At 43.6% G+C, this 21,119-nt stretch overlaps 1 protein-coding gene across 1 annotated transcript; it reads right to left on the bottom strand.

The window, feature by feature from the left end:
* Positions 1 to 2,396, bottom strand: LOC311122557 (cGMP-dependent protein kinase 1-like; the record flags this gene model as incomplete). The annotated part of the gene is made up of 7 exons (XM_084196903.1): positions 1 to 367; positions 495 to 561; positions 651 to 836; positions 1,024 to 1,187; positions 1,322 to 1,463; positions 2,037 to 2,126; positions 2,293 to 2,396. The coding sequence occupies 7 exons, from the start codon at positions 2,394 to 2,396 to the stop codon at positions 269 to 271; spliced, it is 852 nt and encodes a 283-aa protein (XP_084053029.1). The 3' UTR covers positions 1 to 268.
* Positions 2,397 to 21,119: the final 18,723 nt, after the last annotated feature.

The raw sequence follows: 21,119 nt of genomic DNA, 5'->3' as shown, positions 1-21,119 counted from the left end.
GAGGGGATCCAATAGAGGCATGGTTGATGGTGATGTAGAGAGACTGAAGGTGACTTCTGTCAGCTAAACCGTTAGTCCCAATGTCACCTCGGAGGAGAGTGGAGCAACATCGGCGAAGGCATCTCGGTGACCCAGAGCGGTACGACTGCCCCCTTCACTGTCACAGTCTGTTCACAGCGTCATCAACTGTCTGTCTGTGCTCTGCAGCCAGACCCTTGAAGCGCTTCCCCAGGAAACCCAGAGAGGCTACAACAGATGGAGCGTGCCGTTAAAAATCTGTGTCCCAGCCAGACATGTCATCTGGAGGAGGGTCATCGTTGTCCTCTGGGAAACTGTCAAAGTTGCTTGTGTCAGTTGACGACGATACCTGATAGAGAAGAGGAGGAGGGGCTGGATTAATGGTTGTCATGCTTTAATAAAGAAAATCATGCCTACACTGGCATGCTCTTTAGATGTGTCAGTTTCACTTTAAAATGATGCATATTTTTACTTACATCAGGGATGATTGGAGGAGTCAGGGTTCCTTTCCTCAACCCTTCCCAGTTAAAGCCTTCAAACCATCTGCGATTCAAACAGAAAAAAACAGTTATCTTAGCTGTTGTTTTTTTTTGTCTACAGTGCAATCATGGCCATTAGCTTACTTGACTTACTTGTGCTTTTGGATATCTTTGACTCCGTTTTTCAAGTTTCCAAGTCTTTCCGAAGGATTGTCCCTGCATAGTTTCTTTATCAAATTGGCAGCATTTTTGGTGATCTTCTTTGGAAATTCAATCATGTCAATTCCTCTCAGGATGATATTGTATGTCTTCATTGGATCTGGCCCTGAGAATGGCGGGCTGAAAAAGAAACAAGAGCATTCATTTAAAACAATTAGGTGGTCCTTTAACCCTACATCTACATGTGTATGGGGTTACAGATATGGGAGACAGTGTAGGCATTCCTTCTGATCCCAGGCACTTATTCTATAGGAGATATACAATAAGAGAACCTATGGACAGCCATATCCACAACCGTCCTCCTTACCTTCCAGTCAGGAGTTCGTACATGAGGATCCCCAACGACCAGTAGTCAGCGGAGATGTCGTGCCCCTTGTTCAGGATGATCTCAGGTGCCACGTACTCCGGGGTCCCGCAGAAAGTCCATGTCTTCTTCCCAAACCCAATCTTCTTGGCAAAGCCAAAGTCCACCTGTGAAAAGACAGAAGAGCCAATGAGATCCATTGAATGGACACCCTTTCCAGCAGGTCCTTTGGGTCTTGAGCCATGTTCTTATACTGCAGGTGTGGAGGTGTCCTCAGGACTTTGTGGCTCTGTCCACTCACCAGCTTGGCATAGCCTCTGTGATCCAGGATGAGGTTCTCTGGTTTGAGATCTCTGTAGATGATCCCTTTGGAATGCAGGTAAGCGAAGGCCTCCACCACACAGGCTGTGTAGAACCGCGTGGTTGAGTCTTCAAATGAACCTCTGCAATGATGAAGACAGTATTATTATTACATTTTTGTATGATTTTTTTTTACCCCCTTTTCTCCCCAATTTTGTGATATCCAATTGGTAGTTACAGTCTTGTCCCATCGCTGCAACTCCCGTACGGACTCGGGAGAGGCGACGGTCGAGAGCCATGCGTCCTCCGAAACAAGACCCTGCTCGCTGAACCCGGAAGCCAGCAGCACCAATGTGTCGGAGGAAACACCGTACAACTGGCGACCGTGTCAACGTGCATGCGCCCGGCCCGCCACAGGAGTCGCTAGAGCACGATGGGACAAGGACATCCCGGCCGGCCAAACCCTCCCCTAATCTGGATGATGCTGGGCCAATTGTGCATCGCCTCATGGGTCTCCCGGTCGCAGCCGGCTGTGACACAGCCCGGGATTGAACCCGGATCTGTAGTGACGCCTCAAGCACTGCAGTGCCTTAGACCGCTGCGCCTCTCGGGAGGCCGAAGACAGTATTCATACATGTTAAAATGATGAAGCCAGGGGAAATTAAGGCAACATGGTGTCATTTGAAACTGAGTTGGTTGAGTTGCATTTTCCATACCTGTCCCTAAGTATGGTCCAGAGCTCTCCCCCAAGGCAAGCCTCCATCAGCATGTAGAGATACTTGGCATCTTTGAATGTCCTATATAGCCTGAAACACATAAAGAACATGTAAAAAAAAACATGTAAACTGTAAATTGTATCCTTTTCTTGAGGATAATGAAGCAGTCTATCGGTAAATATATCAGGAGAGATACCTGGTTGAGATATCGCAACCTCTCTACATCTAGCTAGTATCTGACTGTATCTATAGTGACCTGACGATGAAGTCCGAGTGGGCCTCCTGCATGATCTGCTTCTCGGAGCGGATATGCTCCTGTTGCCGCGTGTCTACGATGTGCCTCTTCTTCAGGATCTTCATCGCAAACGTTTTGATCTCATCGCTTTTGAGCTGCACCTGTAGAAGGACACAGACGATGCAAGATATTGAGCATCTCAAGGTTAACGATCCTACTAAAAGCGAATTCAACAACATCTGAGTTGTAAACAGGTCCTGGCTGTGAAGATCAAGTCTTAGTTCAGCCATTTTAACAGTTGTTCTATATGGGCCCTGTAATAGCAGATGCGTCATGGGTCTATTCGTGACTACGGACTACCTGGAAATAGTTTGACTGGGAACAGGCATTCTTCACATTACGTATCTCAGGGAGCACCTACATGTCTGGGGTCATTCAATCCCAGGGCTGTCAATCCCCGGGCTGTCATTCAATCCCAGGGCAGTGAACACGATGCCTCGGGGCAGGAGAAAGGCCACGTGTTTTTACTGAGGTTGCCGCAGTGCCGAAAATAGGGCAGGGCAGGGGATTTCTCTTTAGGAAAAGCTGGGCTTTTCCTTTGCCTCAACTCTCTGAGACCCCGCTGGCCCAAATTGCGCCATGCTAGCACTCACCCTCTTTTGCTCTTTCCCTCTCAACTTTTCTCTATCTGTTTACATGCTTTCATGTGTATTATGTGTCAGCTGTTTAAGTGTATATACATTTTTACTGACAAAATGATGATTGTGCATTCAAAATATATTCATATTCATTCAAAATATACTTTCTGTGTGTGTTTTGTGTGTAATTATAAACTGGGTGGTTCGAGCCCTGATTGCTGATTGGCTGAAAGCCGTGGTATATTGGCCATATGCCACACCTCCTCGGCCCTTATTGCTTAATTATAAATGTTACAACTAGACATAATTGATGTCTTGGCCTACATTTGGTGGTAGTAAACTTCACACGTTTATTAGGCCTATACTACATATTCAATCAGACTAAAGTTAGAACTCATATGATATGTGACACTGTGGGTTACGCGGGTTGATGTTTATTGGGATGAATCTTGTTCTGGAGGCAGAGCTGAGCGATTTCACTAATGGCCCAGCTGCAATGTCAAAATTGTCTATATCGTAAAAATGCATGAAAATTAGCTTTTTGGTCTTAATTTAAGGTTAGGGTTAGGTATAAGGTTAGCAGTGTGGTTAAGGTTACGGTTAGAGTTAGGTTTAAAATCACATTTTATGACATTGAGGATGTGCCAGCTAGTGACTACCCGGCAGAGCTGCCTCCAGTCCATGAGTCATCCCAATAAATGCCAACCTGCGTGGGTCACATGGCAGGGCTCCATTACCTCTTCTGCCCTTACAGTGGAAAGTTACTTCGAATAGCCCAGAGACATTCTGGGCCTGAGCTGGCTGAGACTGCTCCATTACAGAACAAGAAGACGCACTGGTCTTTCCTATCCTATCTGATGTCACTCAATTACGTTCAACATCTCTCTTTATTCCCTGCCAATGGTTTAAATTGGAATAGGACATGTGTCTCAAGCAGGTCTGGAAATGTAGAGCTCCACAAATCAGCTCTTCGATAGATTCAACAAGGTGTCTGCACTGAATGACCTTCCCTTGAAATGAAATCATTCGCAGTAATCGTGTTCGCCCTTGAGAACTTCCTAGCAGTTTTACCACCATGGAAAAAGTAACATTATCATCCATGAGCAACCGTGTCTATTCAGTCTACCCAGTTGATACAGTATGACAAGACATTGGGATTGGGAGTGTAACAGAGAGAAGAAGGAGAGAGAGAGAGCGAGAGAGAGAGAGAGAGAGAGAGAGAGACATTATAGACATACAGTACATACTTTATTTAAACATCCTACCAGATCCACGCGTCCGAAACCTCCGACCCCCAGCGTGTCAATGATGTTGAAGTCCACCAGCTTCAGGTTACAGAAGAAGGCGTTCTCCGCTTCGTATCTGAATTTTTTGAAGTGGAAAAAGGGAAACTTCTTAGAAGTCTGGATTGAGTAGGAGGTGATAGGGAATGACCGTGGCGGGGATGGAACCGGGAAACTGTTCTGACGCTCCCTCTCTTTCCACACTGGGATAGGTATCATCAACTCACGCATCCTGTCCTAACTTTGGTCCGACCAAGTAAAGTACTGAAAAACAATCAATTGGACCCCTCTGACAAAAAGTCAATAATATGGTCAATAGAAAGAAATGATCTGCCTTGCAGGACAAAGTTGTTGATATGTTGCTTCACGAACACATTCTACACAGCATCTGTAAGAGTTATTTCTCGAAAGTGGAGTCAAGGCGCCGTTTCCAGTTCACATTTCGAGGGTTCGAATATAGCTTTATCTGTGTGTGGAAGATTGGAGGATTGGCCAGATCTTCAGATTCTGTCTGCATGTATCTCAGTCTGTTTAGGCTTCCTCAGAGTCCTCTCTCTGGGTGTTGAGTTCAGAGTCCAACAATTACAACCCTCAAGGTAGACATCCTTACTTTGAAGAAACAACCAGGAGTATTGCAAACAAAACAAAGGAAATAAACAGACATAGACTTCTGGTAGAGGTATCCCTCTAAAAGTTCAATCAAAGAAAGTTCAATCCAACACTGAAAAAACGTGTGCTCTGCAGACGGGCAATGAACTTTACAGTACGTCTTCTTAGACTACAAGGTAAGAAGAGACTAAAGCCTTGAAACCAGACTGCAGGACAGCGAGCGACTAAGGTGTGTGTTCGTGTCAAAACAAAAAGCCAAATGTTCTCAGCTCCAAGGACCAGTGATGGCTAATACTGCCTGGCTGATCCCACTGGTATTTTTAGCATGTGGACATTGCTTGAGGTCCACCCAGTTACCATAGCTCTCACATCTTTGCCCTGCTGCCAAACTGCACTTCCATCATCTGCAAGACCTTACACCTCACTGATAACCATCAGCTGCCGATCACATCTCCATAGAAAACCATTATGGACAGGATTTGGTCCTTCACAGAGCTGAAGTGGAGAGTCATTTTCCTGATTTCCTGATCAGTTTGAACCAACTTGGTTGTTAACTACAATCATGAAGGATGGTCTTCAATTCAGCTAATTGGTGAATGAGTGAATAATACATTATTCACTCCTACACTCTTAGTAATAAAAGGTGCTATCTAGAACCTAAAATTGTTATTTGGCTGTCCCCATAGGAGTTCCATTTGAAGAACCCTATTTGGTTCCAGGTAGAACCCTTTTGGTTCCAGGTAGAACCCTTTTGGGTTCCATGTAGAACCCTTTCCACAGAGGGTTCTACATGGAACCCAAAAGGGTTCTACCTGGAACCAAAAGAGTTCTACCTGGAACTCCTATGGGGACAGCTGAAGAACCCTTTTGGAACCCTTTTTTTCTAAGAGTGTATAATAATCTTGTGTGACTGTATGGAAAATCTACCAGATATACAGGCCTCAAAGCAGGCCTGAAAATATCCTGTGAACAAGGGCTATCAGGTTGTTTCCCTGTAGTGGACAGACATCTGAGCTCCTGAGTGATCCCCAGGATCTGTTGGGAATGTGACTAAGTGTCGGCTTCAACTGTCCCATTTTATGCTGGGAATTATCTCCCATCTTCAATGTGAGTTTGAAGTGAACAAAACAGGGAGCACCCATGTCGTTTTAGTAGTATAACCTCATCACATCACACCACTGTATCACATATCACCCCACTGTATCACACTCTGCTGGTGGGAAGTGAGTCCCCAGGGACAGGGGAAGAGGGGAGTCGCTATTGGCTACTAGCCATGTCTGTCCCCTTTGCACTCTCTGGCAGTGCGTAGAACCTGACACCAGCCAATTAGAGAGGAACATGATGGGGGACTGTGAGGGGGAAAACGACTGCATCGAGGGACGAATCACACCATCCACACACCAACACTTCAACCTGGGTTGGCCCTCATCCTACACACAACAAGTACCACTGGCTTTTTATGAGCTATTGGAATCAGAAATGGAAAAAGTATTGCATCTCAACACGGGTTGGGTGCCTTGCAAGATGTAAGCCTTTACTGAGGCCAATGTAATGTTACCAAACACACGTCGGCTGACCGCTCATCGGACTGGTGACCCACTATTGAACTACGCATTATGCTGAACAATAGGTTCAGGGTTTATACAGTTGAAGTCGGAAGTTTACATACACCTTAGCCAAATACATTTAAACTCAGTTTTTCACAATTCCTGACATTTAATCTTTGTAAACATTCCCTGTTTTAGGTCAGTTAGGATCACTACTTTATTTTAAGTTTGTGAAATGTCAGAATAAGAGTAGAGAGAATCATTTCTTTCAGCTTTTATTTCTTTCATCACATTCCCAGTGGGTCAAAAGTTTACATTCACTCAATTAGTATTTGGTAGCATTGCCTTTAAATTGTTTAACTTGGGTCAAACATTTCGGGTAGCCTTCCACAAGCTTCCCACAATAAGTTGGGTGAATTTTGGCCCATTCCTCCTGACAGAGCTGGTGTAACTGAATCAGGTTTGTAGGCCTCCTTGCTCGCACACGCTTTTTCAATTCTGCCCACACATTTTCTATATGATTGAGGTCAGGGCTTTGTGATGGCCACTCCAATACCTTGACTTTATTGTCCTTAAGCCATTTTGCCACAACTTTGGAAGTATGCTTGGGGTCATTGTCCATTTGGAAGACCCATTTGCAACCAAGGTTTAACTTCCTGACTGATGTCTTGAGATGTTGCTTCAATATATCCACATAATTTTCCTTCCTCATGATGCCACCTATTTTGTGAAGTGCACCAGTCCCTCCTGCAGCAAAGCACCCCCACAGCATGATGCTGCCACCCCCATGCTTCACGGTTGGGATGGTGTTCTTCGGCTGGCAAGCAACCCCCTTTTTCCTCCAAACATAACGATGGTCATTATGGCCAAACAGTTATATTTTTGTTTCATCAGACCAGAGGACATTTCTCCAAAAAGTACGATCTTTGTCCCCATGTGCAGTTGCAAACCGTAGTCTGGCTTTTTTATGGTGGTTTTGGAGCAGTGGTTTCTTCCTTGCTGAGCGGCCTTTCAGGTTAGGTCGATATAGGACTCGTTTTACTGTGGATATAGATACTTTTGTACCTGTTTCCTCCAGCATCTTCACAAGGCCCTTTGCTGTTGTTCTGGGATTGATTTGCACTTTTCGCACCAAAGTACGTTCATCTCTAGGAGACAGAACGCATCTCCTTCCTGAGCGGTATGACGGCTGTGTGGTCCCATGGTGTTTATACTTGCGTACTCTTGCTTGTACAGATGAACGTGGTACCTTCAGGCGTTTGGAAATTGCTCCCAAGGATGAACCAGACTTGTGGGGGTCTACAATTTCTTTTCTGAGGACTTGGCTGATTTCTTTTGATTTTCCCATGATGTCAAGCAAAGAGGCACTGAGTTTGAAGGTAGGCCTTGAAATACATCCACAGGTACACCTCCAATTGACTCAAATTATGTCAATTAGCCTATCAGAAGCTTCTAAAGCCATGACATCATTTTCTGGAATTTTCCAAGCTGTTTAAAGGCACAGTCAACTTAGTGTATGTAAACTTCTGACCCACTGGAATTGTGATACCGTGAATTATAAGTGAAATAATCTGTCTGTAAACAATTGTTGGAAATATTACTTGTGTCATGCACAAAGTAGATGTCCTAACCGACTTGCCAAAACTATAGTTTGTTAACAAGACATTTGTGGAGTGGTTGAAAAACGAGTTTAATGACTCCAACCTAAGTGTATGTAAACTTCCAACTTCAACTGTAGGTCTGATCTCAACTGAGGCCGTGTCGACGTGTATGAAGGCTTTACTGAAGGCCAAACAATCATTTCAAACTTTTACAGGACCAAAGATCTAGTCAATGTCTAATTAAATGTTCAACTCATGCAAATGGTATTTTTGTAGTTCTAATCTAATGTGTCATATTGGAAATGTGTGTGTACCCTAGTGTTTTTGTTTTCCGTTTTTATAGTAACGGTTTTAACACACACTCCCCCACACCGCCTCAATGTGGCCACCTGACCCATTCCGCCACTCAACTCTCTTGAGGCCTTAAGAGGAAAAAGTTTACAGATGGGGTGTCACATGATGTAATTGGTGAGCTGCTGACAGAAGCTATGCTGAATGATGCCTTCAGTGGACAGGACTGTCCCAGGCCTCAGCGGTGTGGTGATTCTCCACAACGTCGTCCGTCAGTCCCATTCTTCTGTCCCAGGGTAGCCCATGACTTTCATAAAGCTGTGATGAGGTTTAGGTTAACAGTGATCTTCTCATAAATCAGGACTGTGAATGTAAACACCAGATGTAATTCTAGACACTCAAACCATATGGATATTTTTTTCACAGACCTTATGGGGCACTTGTAGCCTACTGACTTAAGTCAAGTGACTTTCTAATGTAAGTGTACGACCCTATACACAATGCCACATAGCCTACAATCCTTGCCGGGTGCTAGAAAAAACATGTCTTCAAACCACAACATTGCATCGTATTGATAATGGATACTAAAGCCACACAATATCCTGTTATGAGACGCAACTATGTTTTAAAAAATGGTAGAAGAAAAAAATTATCCTTCCTATCCAATTGAATTTCTCTAGGCTACTGCCCCCTGGCCCCTCAAAATACCTGATCTGCGGCTGAAAAGCGTGCTCACAACACAACAGTCACATTCCTCCATTCTGACATGTTCACTACACTATTACTGCCGTGGCAGCTGTCAAAATATACCCTAAGTCCGAACCTGGGGCTGGATGAGGCCGCTCACCTCAGGGGTCAATGCACAACTAAGACCGACCCATAGGGGTTTGACCCCCACCTGGTTCACAATACAGCAACCACATGGGCAGAGATGACAAAAAATCATCCTGATTGAAGCGGGCTGCCAGGTGTTAACGCACAATGCCGCAATTTGACCCGATTACGTCCCCTTGACCTGCGGACCTGACAACTCAAGCCTGGGTCAGTTCAACATGGTGTTATCCTTGTCACATTGTGTTTCTTTCATTTAGGCTACCTTGCGTCTTGTATTTTAAGTAATGCACGTGTTGATAAATCGTGCAGCCTTTGATGTTGTCAACTTCTGAGGATCTCAAACATATTTGACTCCAACCATGTACTTGTAATTGTACCTTGAATTTAATTTAGCCACTGCCCTATTTTCTATTAAACTTCTATTGAACCGTTGGTTGAATACTCTAGTACAGCTACTATACAGCTACATATTTGTGCAGCTGTGTTGTGATCATGTAGCCGTAAATGTCATGTCCTTGTATTTGGGAGGTCTCTGGTTAATGACTCCATTCTCATAGCCAAGCACGAGGTCTAACAGTCAAACAGAAATGCTTTACTACAGCGCTGAGCTGCCACCAATCTTAGCTTTGTTCCCTGCAATTCACATGGTACCTGGTGATCTAAGCTTAACTCCTACCCTTACCCTTACCCTAACCCTAACCCTACACTCTTAGAAAAAAAGGTGCTATCTGAAGTTAAAAATGGTTAAGGTAAGGGTTAAGGTTACACTCTTAGAAAAAAGGGTTCCAAAAGGTTATTTGGCTGTCCCCATAGGAGAACCCATTGACAAACCATTTTGGTTCCAGGTAGAGCCCTTTTGATTCCAGGTAGAGCCCTTCTGGTTTCCATGTAGAAATCTTTCCACAGAGGGTTCTACATGGAACCCAAAATGGTTCTAGCTGGAACCAAAGAGGGTTCTCCTTAACCCTTACCTTAACATTTTCCAACTTTAAATGGGGTAGGGACCTACCAAGGATCCCAGATAGCAAGGATTGTGATCTATGGGAGGGCTCGCCTCACATAACTCATGTCCACAACAACAGGGGTAACATTCAAGTCTGAGTTACACATAATATCTCATGTCAGGATTCTGCCACATGACTCCACTGCACTGGCACTATCCAAAGAGACATTGCCTAGGCTAGGACTAAAGGCCAAATACAAAAATAAACTCCTCTTACATAAGTGTCTCTGAAGATAGTATTTCAGTAGTCAACAGGTAACACGCTCCCTTGATTTACCAATAGCATTACAGATAATGTCAATGAGTTGATCAGGTATTAGAAATTTGACTTTTTGAAGACAATCGTACCTCTCTCTTAAATAATGTGATTATGAAATAAGAGAACATCATAAAAAGTTCAATTAGGCTCATAAACATCAAGAGACAGTAGGAAACACCTCTACAACAAAACAGGGAGACTGAAATGAGTTCAAGAGCACTCTATCACACACATGTGAAAACCGCAAGGTCAGAACACCGCAGGGTCAGCGCTTCTGGCCAGGCTTCCCTGTTGCCACATATAGAAGCTGTTCATACACCTACCACCGGCTGTCCTCAGAAAACCAATAAGTGTTTAGAGCACAGGTGGCTGGTGGCACCTTCATTGGGGAGGACGGGTTTATAGTAATGCTGGAACAGAATAAATAGAATGGTATCAAACACATGGTTTCCATGGTTTCCATGTGTTTGATACCATTCCATTCACTCCATTCCAGCCATTATTATGAGCCGTCCTCCCCTCACCAGCCTCCTGTACTTTAGAGGAACCTAGCTGAAACAGCTGTCCCGGAGCTCTCCCACCCTCTAAGGTTTACAAACATAGGCCCTGTTCCACCTGGGGATGCAGAAAAAGGAGACCCCGGGGAGGGCACAGCACAGCCAGGGAACATAGGAACATAGGAAACCTTAGGGGCACGGAGGAGGCAGGTAGGGGGGCAGGGGATACCAACCTGAACCCCCCCAAGCCCTTCCAGTCCCCCTCATGGTGTCACCTTTGGTGTGAGAGACCCTTGGGGTGTAAGTACTGCGTCTGCCTCCTCTGGGGACATCGTGTCCCTATGGTGGTGGATGCAGTCTGCCCTCTGGCTAAGGGCCAAAAGAGAGAGAGTGAAAGCCAGGGACATAGAGCCAGCAGAGCGCTCGGGACCCTGATCTACGGGCTGATTGATGGGACTGCTGGAATTGTAGTAGCAGCGAGTGTATTACTATACATGGGAACTCTGTTTACGTATTTACGATTCTACTGTAGTCGTCGATGTTACCAAGAAAACGTAACACAACATTAAGAATTAGGCTAATTCAACATGCGAAATACTAGCTACCACCACTGCAAATTGGATATATTTGTGGAAATAAATCATAACTCCAAAAAGAGGAAAACTAAATATTTCCTCTCCTGTGTGTGTTTCCTTCAGATAAGGCTTTATTTTAGACGTGTAGAAATGTTACTCCTCATAAATCAGAAAAACCTAAAATAGAGTTTGTTTTCCCAGAAACACCACAAAGCCCATTTTAACAACTAGGCCTACAGGTCTCTAAACTAATGCATGTCATTAGATCCCATGGACAGTCTGGTCTGTTTACGTAGTTATTGCACACACCTTATTGTTGGTGCTGTATATTTCATTGACTCAACCGCATACCCAGATGACGCGTTCTCTATACTCCAGCCCATTCATATGCAAGAGGACTGATGAAGCTATGAGAGGCCTGTCTGTCTCTACAGAGCTCGCCAGCTTGTAGTCCTAAAAACCAGAAATGAGTTACCTCTGGTTCGTTCATCCATTCCTATGGGGGAAATGAATAGGGAAAGAATGGGGTTTTGGGATAAACGCTGAAAATAAGGTCTGTGGTAAACAAAGGCTTATGAGATCTGATACATTTTGTTCTGTAAGATAATAGCAGTCAGTTAACATGACTTTTATGAATTACGAAGCCTTTATGTGCTTTCGGTACTTGTTTTGATTACATAAATGCTTCAAAATTCACTAAAGTTATGTTATCTGATGAAGATTATCTCATAGAACAAAACGTATAAGATCTCCTAAGCCTGTGTTTACCACAGACCTTATTTTCGGCGTTTATCCAAACCCCCCCCCCCAAAAAAAAACACGCATTTCCTCATAGGCTTTGGCCAATGAGCCATGGTGAAGTTGGTGCCTACAAAAAGACTCCATTACTACTGCTCTCTATAGTAAACAGATTCTACACAAAAATGCACACAACACAGTTACGATACCATGACAACAACAGTTGTTGGTGATGATGGAGGAATCACAAACGATCTTGAGGGGTGAGCACATTGATTTATCTCCTTAGTTACTAGTCTAGGGCCTGTTTCATTGCCAATGATAATATATCTTAATTTAGGACTTGAGTGACAGTGAATGACAGCTTTGAGGTCAATGAATCAGCTCCTGTAATAAGGATCACTGACCATTAGAGGGGGGACTTGCATCATTTTCAAATAATACAAAGCAATACAGAAAGAGATTTACAATGCAAATTCATTGTTCCCATCATCCTGAATCCCATCTCTATGTTATGCAGAAGAAGGCATGGGAATAATACACTAGGGTCTGCAGTACACCAACATAACAGACTTATAGCCAAATTAAATATGCTATCTGAGATACACACACACACACACACACACACACACACACACACACACACACACACACACACACACACACACACACACACACACACACACACACACACACACACACACACACACACACACACACACACACACACACACACACACACACACACACACACACACACACACGCACACACACACACAAACACCAGGCCAGGGACAGATGGGCTCCTCATGTCTCTAGGGACAGATGACCTCCTCATGGCTCTAGAGACAGATGACCTCCTCATGTCTCTAGGGACAGATGACCTCCTCATGGCTCTAGAGACAGATGACCTCCTCATGGCTCTAGGGACAGATGACCTCCTCATGTCTCTAGAGACAGATGACCTCCTCATGGCTATAGGGACAGATGGCCTCCTCATGGCTCTAGAGACAGATGGCCTCCTCATGGCTCTAGAGACAGATGGCCTCCTCATGGCTCTAGAGACAGATGGCCTCCTCGTGGCTCTAGGGACAGATGACCTCCTCATGGCTCTAGAGACAGATGGCCTCCTCATGGCTATAGGGACAGATGGCCTCCTCATGGCTCTAGGGACAGATGACCTCCTCATGGCTCTAGAGACATATGGCCTCCTCATGGCTATAGGGACAGATTACCTCCTCATGGCTATAGGGACAGATGGCCTCCTCATGGCTCTAGAGACAGATGACCTCCTCATGGCTCTAGAGACAGATGACCTCCTCATGTCTCTAGGGACAGATGACCTCCTCGTCTCTAGAGACAGATGACCTCCTAATGTCTCTAGGGACAGATGGCCTCCTCATGGCTCTAGAGACAGATGACCTCCTCATGGCTATAGGGACAGATTGCCTCCTCATGGCTCTAGAGACAGATTACCTCCTCATGGCTATAGGGACAGATTGCCTCCTCATGGCTCTAGAGACAGATGACCTCCTCATGGCTATAGGGACAGATGACCTCCTCATGTCTCTAGAGACAGATGACCTCCTCATGGCTATAGGGACAGATGACCTCCTCATGTCTCTAGAGACAGATGACCTCCTCATGTCTCTAGGGACAGATGGCCTCCTCATGGCTCTAGAGACAGATTACCTCCTCATGGCTATAGGGACAGATTGCCTCCTCATGGCTCTAGAGACAGATGACCTCCTCATGACTATAGGGACAGATGACCTCCTCATGTCTCTAGAGACAGATGACCTCCTCATGGCTATAGGGACAGATTGCATCCTCATGGCTCTAGAGACAGATGACCTCCTCATGTCTCTAGAGACAGATGACCTCCTTATGGCTATAGGGACAGATGGCCTCCTCATGGCTCTAGAGACAGATGACCTCCTCATGTCTCTAGGGACAGATGACCTCCTCATGGCTATAGAGACAGATGACCTCCTCATGGCTATAGGGACAGATGACCTCCTCATGTCTCTAGAGACAGATTATCTCCTCATGGCTATAGGGACAGATTGCCTCCTCATGGCTCTAGAGACAGATGACCTCCTCATGTCTCTAGAGACAGATGACCTCCTTATGGCTATAGGGACAGATGGCCTCCTCATGGCTCTAGAGACAGATGACCTCCTCATGTCTCTAGGGACAGATGGCCTCCTCATGGCTCTAGAGACAGATGACCTCCTCATGGCTATAGGGACAGATTGCCTCCTCATGGCTCTAGAGACAGATGACCTCCTCATGGCTATAGGGACAGATGACCTCCTCATGTCTCTAGAGACAGATGACCTCCTCATGGCTATAGGGACAGATTGCCTCCTCATGGCTCTAGAGACAGATGACCTCCTCATGTCTCTAGAGACAGATTACCTCCTTATGGCTATAGGGACAGATGGCCTCCTCATGGCTCTAGAGACAGATTACCTCCTCATGGCTCTAGAGACAGATGACCTCCTCATGGCTCTAGAGACAGATGACCTCCTCATGTCTCTAGAGACAGATGATCTCCTTATGGCTATAGGGACAGATGGCCTCCTCATGGCTCTAGAGACAGATGACCTCCTCATGTCTCTAGAGACAGATGACCTCCTCATGTCTCTAGAGACAGATGATCTCCTCATGGCTATAGGGACAGATGGCCTCCTCATGGCTCTAGAGACAGATGACCTCCTCATGTCTCTAGAGACAGATGACCTCCTCATGGCTATAGGGACAGATGGCCTCCTCATGTCTCTAGAGACAGATGACCTCCTCATGTCTCTAGGGACAGATGACCTCCTCATGGCTATAGAGACAGATGGCCTCCTCAAGTCTCTAGGGACAGATGGCCTCCTCATGGCTATAGAGACAGATGGCCTCCTCATGTCTCTAGGGACAGATGACCTCCTCATGGCTATAGAGACAGATGACCTCCTCATGTCTCTAGGAACCAGACGAGTCCGACTACTCTGTGACCATGATGCGTTATCTGGGCTGGACGTTTGAGAGTGAGCCCCCTCATCCAGACAGTAATTACCCACGTCAATGACAAACATGAGATTTAATTGCACGCCATTTAACATACGAGCTGTTCAATACCTAAATATCTGCTTTGAGTTGATGAAAACAATCATTAACATTATCCCAAAAAACATGCAGTTTGTTGCTTGACATACTTCAGCAGCAAAAACAGGACAGCGGAATGTTTACAAACTCTGTTATGAGAACAATATGTTCTGGTACAAGGATCAGTTTTCAAGAACAGCATGTATCGTTAGCCTGCTTACTAACCAGCTACAAGGTATTTAACGCCACAATCTTAAATGTCTTCTAAGGTCAGTGAAATACAAACCCAATGTGTCTTCTCTTATTAAATTGAAGCTGAAGACAAGACCACTATAACTGAACCACTATTATCAGTTGTATTCCTCATATTCCTCATATTCCTAAAAATCAGGAAAGCATTCTAACCTCCAGAGCTCAATAATTGTAGCGGGACTGGGGTACGATTCATATGTAACTAAAGCCATTGGGTTGGATGAAGTTTCTCTTTAATGAAAGCCGGTGCAGCAAAGATAATTATATTGAAGAAGAGGTTAGAGGAACAGCCAGACAGATCAAACAAGACACACTAATTAATGCGATGCATCGACTAGAACCTCATCCAGCAGAATATATTGACAACAATCAAGAAAAACACATTAAACATGGGGCTGAGGGGTATTGTTGTAATGAGGTGTGTTTGAGTGGTGTTAGTTACATGTATATATACTGTATATATATATATATAGAGTGTATATGTATGCATGGGTGTATAAGGAAACGGGTGTAGGGGATGTGTGATGCTAATGAGGTGTGTGCATGTGAGTGTGTGCATGTGAGTGTGTGCATGTATACTGTATGTCTGTGTGAATCATGCACTAAAGAAAAAGAGTGATACCCTGTACATAGACAATATACAATTTTGCACATCGTATGTAGGGAACTGTATGTGAAGAGTGAGATACTTACTTGGCTTTGGCCCCTGCATCCTCATAGCCTTTGTTTGAGACATCATCCAGGCCCCCGATCAAGTGCTTAAATGAACTGAAAGAGAACACAGAGTAACATTAATCAATGACTACCTAAAACACCTAGGTTAAATAAATGTATGGTTGCTACCCAATGATCTCTCCTAAAACACCTGGTTACATGAACTTATGGTTGCTGCCCAATGATCTTTCCTAAAACAGCTAGGTTACATGAATTTATGGTTGTATCCCAATGATCTCTCCTAAAACACCTAGGTTACAATAACTTATGGTTGTATCCCAATGATCTCTCCTAAAACACAAATTACGGTTAAATGAAAACAGCCCATGCATACGCCAATCCAATGCTTTTACATTTGTGGGGAGTAGTGAACGAGTGCACACTTCAGGAGGAAGGAGAGATTATTGGGACGTAGCCATGCTGTTATTGTTACAAATGTTCACTGAGTTCAGCATTATTAATGCATGAGACACAGGAGGGTATCAAATCACCACTAGCATCTGTCACAAAAATCTATCTACGAAAACAGCCTTGAACAGAGTGAGACAATTTGATGAATTTGAGACAATGTTTAAATAACAGCAAACATCATTCCCTGTTAGCTTTGTGCTGGTTGAGCCACAGCACTGTAATTCAGCCAACCAAAAGTGTGGTATCTCCCATTTTGGTTCCAAATGAATCACACTAAGTAGGTTTGCTGTAACATGTTAAAAACGGGTTAAAAGATGGCTACTGTAACTGAGACAATACTGTCTTTGAATAGTACTTTCCCTCCCAATCAACTTAAGTGTTAATGTAATATCCATCTCAGAGTACTCACTCTATAGAATAGATTGTTATTATTATGAAACTATACATAGTCTATTTATGCTATAGAGGATTAATGTTGATGAAATCATTTTGATTAACCCTCTCATAATAATGAGATGCGTGGGAGGAGAGCAGTCATGATTGTCTTAGTTTGACGGAGTAAATGCTTTAGAACAATCAAAAGATCGGACTGTCCAAAAGCAATATAGTAGATTGAATTGAAATTTTATATCTGGTCTTTTGGAAGTCAACAATATAATGTCTGCTGGCCCACACTTTGAAAATTCAAAAGGCAATCCTAAGTTTTCTGTCACACACAAAATATGATGGACGTTAGCTGTTCTGAAGAGTAAATATAGTTATCAATGATACTGTCAAGGTAAACAAGGATGACTGGTTGTCTGCAATCTAATTTATTTACCTGACAAGGTATGCTCAATCTTTTTGTTATCTTTTTTTATGCAATCTTTTTGTTTCTTTGAGTTAGTATATAAACCCTACACTCTGATAACACTGTTATCGCTTACTTACACTTTATCATGGAGTTGGCAACTATCAAAATATCATAATATAATACATTTAAAGAAGATAACTAAATACATGACTGACAGCTAAACCCTGAAATCCTAGCCGAGGCCTTCTCTTATCTCAGAGTAGTAGACAAATATCTGGATATTAAAAAAAAATCTAATTATGATGAATCGTTATCAAAATGCTTCATCTTTCCCTTTTAGCTTGAGCAGGTTCTTATCATTAAGGGTCCTTCTGTGCTGTTTTTAGCCATCTGTTTCAGAAGTGCCTGAAACCATCCGAGGGGTGAAGAGGGGTCTGATTACCACACAGAATTTCAGTGAGAGGGGGCAGGTTGGAGGAGCGGACATTTTAATGTGACACATCTGAGCTCTGTCTGTGGAGTAATGCGTCTGGGGCTTTTTCTCCCAGCAGGCAACAGTGCTGAAAAGCATCTGTCTGAGCCATCGGGTGCTGAGAAGCGGTGAGGCAGCCTCGTGTTCCAAAACAGAATACTCACTCTCCCATGGGCCCCCCATTTCCCCTCCACTGCCCTCCCTTTCTGCCATCCAACCCATTACCCTCCCTTCCAGCTCTTACCAGTAATTCAACATTATATTGATGGTGAAATATCGACTCAGTGCTGGTAAATGTTTCACCAGAGCATGACTTGGCATCCTTTGACTGTCCTCCTGCATGAGCAGCATGACTAATAGTAATTCATGTGAACCCATGGTTCTGAGGCCACGGCTATAATCTCCACAGATATAGATAGATATAGACTGTTATTTCTAAGGTTTATGAGTCTGCTCTCACAAGGGTTAGATTCAAGTGTCAGACCGGTAAAACTTTTGACAAGGATCTTTTAATAAATCGTTTTGAGAAATAGTAATCACACAATCAACATTACTTAATGTAAGTGTGAGAGAATAACTGATCTCAGATGAGGTTAGGCTAGAACTGGTACAACTCCCTGACAGTTATGAACTCATTATTTGAAATGTATGTCTAGACTGTAGGAGTTTATTATCATTTCATGACTTGGCCGCTGCAAAAAGATTCCGATATCATCCAGGAATAATGACCCATGATAGGCAATAAAAGGGTATTTGAAGTGTGAACTGCTTTGCACTAAATATAGACCTACAAGTTGACCCATTTAAAGTTTTATTCTTAGTGTGCCTCTCCTATAAAAGCCCATATAAGCTGTCCACTCCCACTCGATAAGGCTGACTTGCCATATAAATGTGATTGATATTAGTGATGCACAAGATTTAAGAAGTTTATAGCCTAGAGCAGAGTTGCCCAAACTCGGCTCAACTCAGCTTCTCATTACTATATCTTCCTGACCACACTGTTCGTCTCCCTGTCCGAGCGTATGTTTGGTACCAAGTCTGCACCAAAATGGCACCCTATTCCCTATATAGTGCACTACCCTATGGACCCTAGTCAAAAGTAGTGCACTATATAGGGATTTGTTTTGGGGGGGATTAGGATCCCCATTAGCCGACGCCAATGGCGATAGCAAGTCTTACTGGGGTCCGACACATAACGAAGAAGACTTTACAGACAAAATACTTTACAATTGACATACATTTAAAAACATTAACATGTAGTGTGTGTGTGTGTGTGGGCATCTATCAGTTACACATACTGTACATGTTAGAACACACACACTACAAGTTGGTCACATAGGGGAGAGGCGTTGTGCTGTGAGGTGTTGCTTTATTTCAGGTTTTATTTCAGGTTTGCTGTTCACTTCCGCTATATAAGATGGAAGGGAGTTCCATGCACTCATGGCTCTGTATAATACTGTACGTTTCCTTGAATTTGTTCTGGACTTGGGGACAGTGAAAAGACCCCTGGTGGCATGTCTGGTGGGGTAAGTGTGTGTGTCAACGCTGTGTTTAAGTTGACTATGCAAACAATTAGGAATTTCCAACACATGAATGTTTCTTATAAAAACAAGAAGCGATGCGGTCAGTCTTTCCTCAACTCTTAGCCAAGAGAGACTGGCATGCATAGTATTAATATTAGCCCTCTGATTACAATGAAGGGCAAGACGTGCAGCTCTGTTCTGGGCCAGCTGCAGCTTAACTAGGTATTTCCTTGCAGCACTCGACCACACGACTGGACAATAATCAAGATAAGATCAAACTAGAGCCTGCAGGACTTGCTTTGTGGAGTGTGTTGTCAAAAAAGCAGCACATCTCTTTATCATGGACAGACCTCTCCCCATCTTTACAACCATTGAATCAATATGTTTTGACCATGACAGTTTACAATCTAAGGTAACACCAAGTAATTTAGTCTCCTCAACTTGCTCAACAGCTACACCATTCATTACCAGATTCAGCTGAGGTCTGGAACTTAGGGAATGAGTTTTAGAGATGTTCAGGTTGAAAAGCCATAACACATGTTTTTTCAACAACAGGTTATGGTCAATAATATCAAAGGCAGCACTGAAATCTAACAGTATAGCTCCCACAATCTTCTTACTATACATTTCTTTCAACCAATCATCAGTCATTTGTTTCAGTGCAGTACATGTTGAGTGCCCTTCTCTATAAGCATGCTGAAAGTCTGTTGTTAATTTGTTTACAGAAAAATATATATTTGGTCAAACACAATTTATTCCATCACTTTGCTAAGAGCTGGCAGCAAGCTGATAGGTCGGCTGTTAGAACCAGTAAAGGCAGCTTTACCATTCTTGGGTAGTGGAATGACTTTGGCTTCCATCCAGGCCTTAGGACAAACACTTTCCTCTAGGCCAGGGGTGTCAAACTCATTTTAGCTCAGGGGCCACATGGAGGAAAATCTATTCCCAAGTGGGCCGGACCGGAAAAATCATGGTATATATAACTTAAAAACAACAACTTCAGATTGTTTTCTTTGTTTTAATACGATCAACATACAACATAAAGCTGGAGCCTGAGGACAGTGTGTCCAAAATAGTACAAGCACAACATCACTATTAATCATAAAACACGTCAAGTTTATTTGAAAATTCTAAAGAAAAAGAACACACAAACACACAATGCCTCAGTGATTAACAGAACTGTTTCACAGATCACATAACTATATCAGGGTGTCATTTCTCAGGCAGAAATGTAGATAAAAATAATGAAATCCTGTTCCCCAAACAAGTGCAAGAACCACAGAGTCAAGAATAGGTTAAATATACAAATAAAATAAAATCAATTAAAAACAATAGCACATCAACATAAAAACATATAAACATAAATCTGAAAGCGTTGCTCAAACTCCCGTAACAGTCCCGTTATTTTATCTTTGAACCGCTTCATGTCTGCCACATGTTGGGTCGCGCACATATTTTTCAGACAGGGGAAGTGAGCTGCATCACCACCGGCAAGTTGCGTCTCCCACAATGACAGCTTCAACTTGAAAGAACGTATGCTGTCATAATACTGCGTGACAACTTTGTTGCGCCCTTGCAGCTGTTTGTTCAAGTTATTCAGGTGCTCTGTAACATCCACCATAAATGCAAGGTCCTGCATCCATTCTGCGGAATGAAATTCTAACACTGGGTTGCCCTTTTCTTCCATGAACTGTTCAATTTCTTCTCGTAAA

Source organism: Coregonus lavaretus (assembly GCF_964263955.1).
Source record: "Coregonus lavaretus genome assembly, contig: HAP1_SCAFFOLD_2707, whole genome shotgun sequence".
Classification (NCBI taxonomy): Eukaryota; Metazoa; Chordata; class Actinopteri; order Salmoniformes; family Salmonidae; genus Coregonus; species Coregonus lavaretus.
The sequence above is the reverse complement of the archived record's forward strand: the minus strand, read 5'-3'. Positions and strand labels throughout refer to the sequence as shown.